Here is a 7,318-nt window from a genome sequence, read left to right as displayed (position 1 = left end):
ATATATATATATATGTATTGTTACATAGTAAGTGAGACCTAAGAACAGTCTAGGTGTGAAGGAGGGGTTGGCCTCACAGGCCCCTTGTGATGCCAGAAGCAGGGTCTCTTTTTGCAGGGGGAGCTGGGTGACTTGCATGTGGATATACTGAGTAATTAAAATGGCACCCAGCACTAATTTTCATGTGGTATTATGACAGTGATATTTTCCAGTGTGTGGAAGCTAAAGGGCTTTTTTGTACTCCAGACACTTAGGGGTTTTTTAAGCACGATGTAATATGTAACTTTCTGGCATGTCCTTTTTACCAGACCCGTCAGGTTTTGGAAGAACTGACTGAACTCCCTGTGATGGTTGAACTGGCCAGTGACTTCCTGGACAGAAACACCCCTGTCTTCAGAGACGATGTCTGCTTTTTCCTCAGCCAGTCAGGTACCATCTCACTTTACCACCCACTCCCTCCCCTCCCCCTGCCAACAGGAGCTGGGGAGGGAAGAGGCAGCAGGGCCAGATCCTCCTGCCTGCCTGTCAGTGTGTGTGGAACACGGGAGGGAGGAGGTTGGCACACACAGAGTGGAGCTGGGGAGAAGAATGGAGGTTCTGCTGTCCATCTGCTGCTGGGGCAGGGCTGTGTGTGCCTGAGTCTTGCATATGGTGACAGTAGTTCTGATTCCTTTCTCTGTGGGGAAATATTCTGTCAATCAACAGACTAAAAAAAGGGCTGCTGAGCTCTGGGTAGAGGCAGCTCGATAGTTTGTTTTGAGTAGTTTTAGTTCTGTATTAAAGCACAACCAAATACTGAACCATGCAGTGGATCAGCTCCATAAAAGACATGAAACTATTACACACAGCTATGAAAAAATACAACAGCCTTGGAATGGAGTATGAGATGAGAGACACTTCAGCATAACAAAGAGCTGTGTATCACATTCAGAATATTTTGAGGACAACTGCAATACAAAACAATAGGTTTTTTAATTTTTTTGCATTTACCATTGTAGAGTTTCATAACTGATCTTCAGCTTTGATACTAAAACTAGCCATTAATTTTTATCTATAGCTTAAAATACTCTTTTGGTAGCAATTTTTTTTATCTCAGTATCATGTAATTATCAAGGAATTCAAAATATCCTCACTTTGTAGGGGGCTCGCATTCAAGTTTTTCCTGAGTTTTAGACTGCATGTGCAGATGCTGCTCCTTCCCCTTAGGAGCTGAACTGTCCCTGTCTGACAGGGAACACAATTGAGAGCACACCAGGGGATGCATCTTTCCATTGAGGTGTGGGATGTGGCAAGCTAGCAGAGGTTTTCCTGGAACCTGAGCTGGGTCATCAGGCAAAACAGAACCAAAGTAAACATTAAGCTCAAATAACCCTAGTTCCCTGACCCATAAATCTGTTTAATTAGCCTTAGATTCCCACCAGACACAACTTGCTCAAAGTGGTGTGGTCTGCAGGGCAATTTTTATGTGTTCCTGTACTGAAGTGATAGGACAAGGGGCAACGGGCACCAACTGGAACCCAGGAGGTGCCACCTGAGCAGGAGGAGAAACTTCTTTGGGGTGAGGGTGGCCGAGCCTGGAGCAGCTGCCCAGAGAGGCTGTGGAGTCTCCTGCTCTGGAGAGATCCCAAACCCTCCTGGCTGTGCCCCTGGGCACCCTGCTGGGGGTGAGCTGCTGGAGCAGGGGTGGGATGAGATGATCCCCAGAGGTCCCTTCCTCATGCTGGGGTTCTGGGGAATGCAAGCTGGTAACACTGGATGGAGTACACAGTAGCTTCTGTTTCTAGTCCCATCTTTGGAGCCCAGCTGGCAGGCAGCACTGCTGGAACCCTCAGCAGTTTTATTCCAGCCCCTGCCCACCCCCCACATGTGAGTTTAAACCAACTTTTTATATCAAGTTTAATCAACACATGAAGTTCATGTTTGCACAGTGCAGGTTTTGAGCAGGGCTCATTAAAATGTGTGCCAGGGCTGAAGCAGCTACGAGCTCCTTCGGCTGCAGGCAGGTACCGAGCCCTAAGGTTCCGTTTGGGGGTGGCTGGAGCAGGAGCTGGAGCTGCTCCTGGGGTGCAGGGTGGTCAGTGCCTCTCTTTGCAGGGGAGACAGCAGACACCCTGATGGGCCTCAGGTACTGCAAGGAGCGAGGAGCTCTGACTGTGGGGATAACCAACACAGTTGGCAGCTCTATATCACGGGAGACTGACTGTGGAGTCCACATCAACGCAGGACCAGAGATTGGGGTGGCCAGTACCAAGGTAAGGCACACGTTTGTAGACCTCACTGATGGTTATACTTACTGAAGCTCCTCCTGAAGGTGTTTTCTGTAGTGTGGGTCCTCTGTTGAATGCTTTCTGTTCCTTTTTTACCAGTTGCTATTGCTTGTTTTCTAGTTCATAACTATGTGCCCAACAGCACTCATCACTTTCTTCTGTCCTGCAGAGGGCTTGTTTTTTTGGGTAAAGAAACCATTATAAGGAAGCAGCATTGAACAGTGAAAAGAAAGGGGCTTTGCCATCATTCTTGAGGTGCAGACTTAGATTAAACTAAGGTCTAAAGATGACAAGGGATCCAAAAGACAAGATTATGGAAACTTAGACCAGGGGTAAGTGCCACTAATGGCACTGCTGTACTGGAGGAAGGGTGATACTCAAGCCATCAGCAAATGGGGGAAGGGTCTTTTACAGAAAACCAGCACTAGTGTCCACCTAACAGAATCACTCTGGGGTTGGTGCATCTGGCTACGTGTGATACTGTGTAAAATAACTTGCTTTGCTGCATTTCCTTTTGATACAGTGCTTCTGCATGATGAAATCTGCTTTGATTCAGTTATATTTAGAGGCGAGGTGATGTCAATCTGTTACATAAATTCAGCCAAAAACCACATTTGAGTTTAATAGTTCATGAGGGAATTTGATCATGGAAAATTCATGAGTCTCTTAAAAGAAACTCTTGAACAAGTTGTTTGTCCCTGGGTTGTTTGCACATAGCCAACGTTACAGTCTGGAGATAACAGAAAATGGCATTTTCTCTCTGGTAATGTGACCAAAGCTGTGTGTGTATGAACTTGAAAAGGTTCTGCCCTAAGGTTGTCCAGAACATCATCTAGAGAACAGATTAACAATGCTTCCATGCTTGGGTTGTTTATAATGTGACAGCTTATTGCTGTTTACTTCTGTCACCTTCAGCTGCACCAAAACCAAGCAGATCACATCTCATTCCAAACTAGGTGGTGTAACCAAAGCTTTACTGGATTCCTTCAGAGCTATTTAAATCTTCTCCAATACAGGAACATGAAAGTTTGCTTGATCATTGTTTAGGGAGGGACAGAAATACTTCAAACCTTAATGTTATTCCTAAGCAACTTCCATCCCAGGCTGGCACCACAGACTATTTCATAATGTTTGTCTTACAAGGACTTCAGAGGCAGAGCTTTGCCATAGGTGTTGGATACTGTGCCTCACGTGTTTCTGGGAGCAGAATTGCCTTGACTTGGGCACTAACTTCATGTGCCCAGGCAGATGAATTTCCCCAGAGTCTGTGACACCAGTCACTATGGTCTTTGAGACAAAGCTGGAGCCTTACGAAGGTGAAGAGTTCGGAATCAGCTCCCAGAGGAGGAGGGATGGGAAATCTCTTACCTTTTCAGCTGCCTTTGTGTCCTTGAATGTAGCCCATGGAAATCCCAGCTAGCTGCTCTGTTGCAATGGCAGATATTAGTAGTGGGCTCCCACTGTTACATCTGCAAGTCAGGGGGCCTGCCCAGCTTCAGTGTTTTCAGCATTCATGGGTCTGGTCACAAAACAGGATTTAATAGTCACCAGGGAATCTTAAAAATACTCCATTTTGCTGTTGTGTCTTAATCTCTTGGAGTAGAAGGAGATGGTGCCATTGCATGCCTCCATTTGAGGTTTGCTCAGGTGAGCTCTGCCCTGGGATTGTTCATCTTTGCTGCTTCACTGCCATGAAAGCTGCCATTTGGCACCATGTTGAGAATACAGCTCACAGCCAGTCTGACAGTGTTACGTAGTAGGTGTCAGCTGGTCACTGTCCTAATAACATGTTTTTCTCTCTCTTTCCACCCCCACCCCCTTACTAGGCCTACACCAGCCAGTTTGTCTCTTTGGTGATGTTTGCTCTGATGATGTGTGATGACAGAATTTCCATGCAGGAGAGGCGGAAGGAAATCATGCGTGGTCTGAAGGGGCTGCCAGGTAGGAAACTGCCTCATTTATTGCATCTTGCCAAGTCAAACTCAGCAGCACAGACAAACTTGGGCAGTGTCTGAATTTTTCTTTGAAGACCCAGGGGGTTGAAACATGCAGCATGGCTATTGGCAAGAATTTTCACAGCCATGTTCTCTCAGATGTCTACGGACCCCTAAATTGAAGTATTAACACACTGAGTCTTGTCTTTATGCAAGTCACTGTGTGTATGAAGTATCAACGTGTAGCTTGAGAGGCCCAGGCATCTGAGCACACACAGCCTGAATTCTTCTCTTTCCTTCTAGACCTAATTAAAGAAGTGTTGAGTATGGATGATGAGATCCAGAAGCTGGCCACAGAGCTATACCATCAGAAGTCTGTTCTCATCATGGGACGTGGCTACCATTATGCTACGTGTCTGGAGGGAGCTTTGGTACAAGATCTCTGTCTTTATTTTTCTTTGTTTACATGTAGCTGCAGATTTACATGGGCTGCAGATTTCCACAGAGGAATCAAGATGTGGCCACAGGTGGTTGTAGGGGCAGCTCACAGCTCTGGCACGGGGGCTGATGTACTGGGTCAGACAGCTACAGCTCACTCTGATGCTGCTGAGGCTGGTGCATGAAGATGCCCAGGTCACACAAAGCCACAGCTGCAGTGGTTTCAAAGGTGTACCTTCTGCATTCACACTGGGGGTGCTTTCCTCTGACAGGCTGGGCACCCTGCTAAAATCAGTTCTGTGACCTCTTGGGGGGCACTTCCAGGAGTGGTCAGCACCCAAAACCGAGCATGTACTTCCTCAAACCTGCATATTGCAGTGTTTACTTTTGAGGAGATTCCTGTTGTCTGCAGGTGACAGCACTGGTGACAGGTCCTCTTTGTGTTTCCCTGCCCAGTGACAGACATGGATGGCTGGTGGCAAAGCATAGGGCCTGGGGCGGGTTTTATGTGTTGGTGGCCTGCAAGCAGATCAGCCCAGATCTCAGTTCTTGGGCTGCAGGCTGGATCTAAGGAGAGCCAGAACACATTTTTTACCAAGTTACAGAAAAAGCAGAAGAAGCACAGAGATGATTAAAAAGACAGTTACAGGTTTGCCCGAAGCTTTATGAATTATTTTGTTCTCTCTCTAGAAAATTAAAGAGATCACCTACATGCACTCGGAAGGGATCCTGGCAGGTGAGCTGAAGCACGGGCCTCTCGCGCTGGTGGACAAGCTCATGCCCGTGATCATGATCATCATGAGAGACCACACCTATGCCAAGTGCCAGAACGCTCTGCAGCAGGTCATCGCACGGCAGGTACCTACCTGGGGGAGGTTACAGCACGTCAGAGATGCTGCTTTTAAGAGAAAAGCCAGTTAGAGGGCACCCAAACTATTTGCTTTGGTGTCACTGCCCGAAATGCAAGTTCAGTCGATACTCTGGGCATTTCAAGTGCAATTTTTGCAGCAGATTGCAGAAGTCTGGTGTGGTTTGTTACCCCTTAAAATATGCTGCAGGGGTGCCCATGGGATGCTCAGCTGGTTTGCTCTAAATGAAATAAAAAGTTCTTGTCACTGGCTTTGTGAACAGAAGGGAGAAAAGGACCTTCCAGACCCGTTTTCCTTCAGCACTTCTCTTTGTTGCAGGGGCGACCTGTGGTCATTTGTGATAAGGAGGACATTGAGACGATTAAGAACAACAAGAGAACAATCAAAGTTCCCCATTCAGTGGACTGTCTGCAGGGGATCCTGAGCGTTATCCCCCTTCAGCTTCTGGCTTTCCACCTGGCAGTCCTCAGAGGCTATGATGTGAGTACAGCATTCCTTCCCTTCTGCACTTGTGCTTGCTGTCCTCAGATCTGGAAAAGATGCGTTGGGTGACGTTGGAAGCCTGTGGGGGGTTGTCTGTATGGCTGCCTGAGCTGCTGGAACGACCAGGCTAATGGCAGACCTGGCACTTAGAGCAGCTTCTGGTGGGCAGCGGGCGAGGCGCGGGCAGGCTGAGGTTGGACCCGTGTCTGTTCCCCGGGGCGAGCACGCGCCTGCTGGAGGGCTGGTAGGGTGCTGAGAGGAGGCACTGACCACAGGTGGGCTGTTTGACCAACAGCCTCTCTTCGTGGAGGTGTTTGATCTGGACACAGACACTGGCCTCTACCTGTTATCACCGTGACCTTTTGTCATTTGACCACTGTAACAACACAGACTGAAGGGACCAACTCCTTGGTTCTTGGCAGAGGAGCTGTAACAGATGAGGTTTATGGACTTTTTTTGCACCAATTGTCCTAAATTTAACACAAAAATACATTCAGTTGTTTTCAGTTTAAACACAGAACAAATGTTCCACACGTTACAAAGTTATACACAAACAAAGTGTGTAAATACTCACAAGCATGTTCTTTCTCCTCCCTCTCTGCAGGTTGATTTTCCAAGAAATCTGGCCAAGTCCGTAACTGTAGAGTGAAAGATCATCTGAATCATAGGGGCAAAGGGGAATTAAATGAAAGACTTTTTTGGTACCAAAATAACTTGATTTTAAAGTCCCCTAGGTAAATCTTATTTTGGTAAATCATTGTTTGTGTATAAGATCACCATAATTCCATTACATTAGTGATTGTCCAATCAACTCCACATGCTATGTCGATAGCTTTGGGTTTTTTTCAAGAACAGACTTCCATGAAAGATGTTAAATGGTTTTCTTTAAAGATTACTGAGTCTTCTAGGTAAAGGGCCCTCCACTTTACTTTAAGATGATGTTTCTTACCCAGTGTGGCTCATTCCAATCACTGACAAGAAACCATTGAATGACTTACCTGTCATGCTTTCAGGCAGTGAAGCAGGATACCAGAATATACAACTGGAAGAAGAGCTGTTACTGGTCATGCTTGTGCAGATATTTTAACATGTAAACAAGAATTTGGGGTCAATTTCTGCCTCATGTACAAAAGGGAATTCAGCTGACCTGTCACAACCTCCTAAATTTTAGGCACGTGGTAGATGTGCTAAGAAAATAACGTGGTTTCAGAAGGATTTCATCTATGCCAAATACCTAGCAGGTGACAATCTCTAGGCTTGGTGGCCACCACACCCTGTGCAGCACCTGCACGGACCCGTAGTTGTGCCCATGAAGACAGGGGGACTC

The 7,318-nt window shown here is 46.7% G+C and overlaps 1 protein-coding gene across 1 annotated transcript; it reads left to right on the top strand.

The window, feature by feature from the left end:
* Window positions 1–308: 308 nt before the first annotated feature.
* Window positions 309–6,886, top strand: LOC103768384 (glutamine--fructose-6-phosphate aminotransferase [isomerizing] 1; the record flags this gene model as incomplete). The annotated part of the gene is made up of 7 exons (XM_008935525.1): window positions 309–429; window positions 2,095–2,252; window positions 4,094–4,208; window positions 4,505–4,632; window positions 5,330–5,497; window positions 5,827–5,988; window positions 6,596–6,886. Coding segments are annotated over 7 exons (897 nt in total), but the record flags the coding sequence as incomplete, so codon positions are not given.
* Between the last annotated feature and the right edge of the window lie 432 nt (window positions 6,887–7,318).

The sequence above is a fragment of the Merops nubicus genome, unplaced genomic scaffold (genome assembly GCF_000691845.1).
Source record: "Merops nubicus isolate BGI_N331 unplaced genomic scaffold, ASM69184v1 scaffold46552, whole genome shotgun sequence".
Lineage (NCBI taxonomy): Eukaryota > Metazoa > Chordata > Aves > Coraciiformes > Meropidae > Merops > Merops nubicus.
The sequence above is the reverse complement of the archived record's forward strand: the minus strand, read 5'-3'. Positions and strand labels throughout refer to the sequence as shown.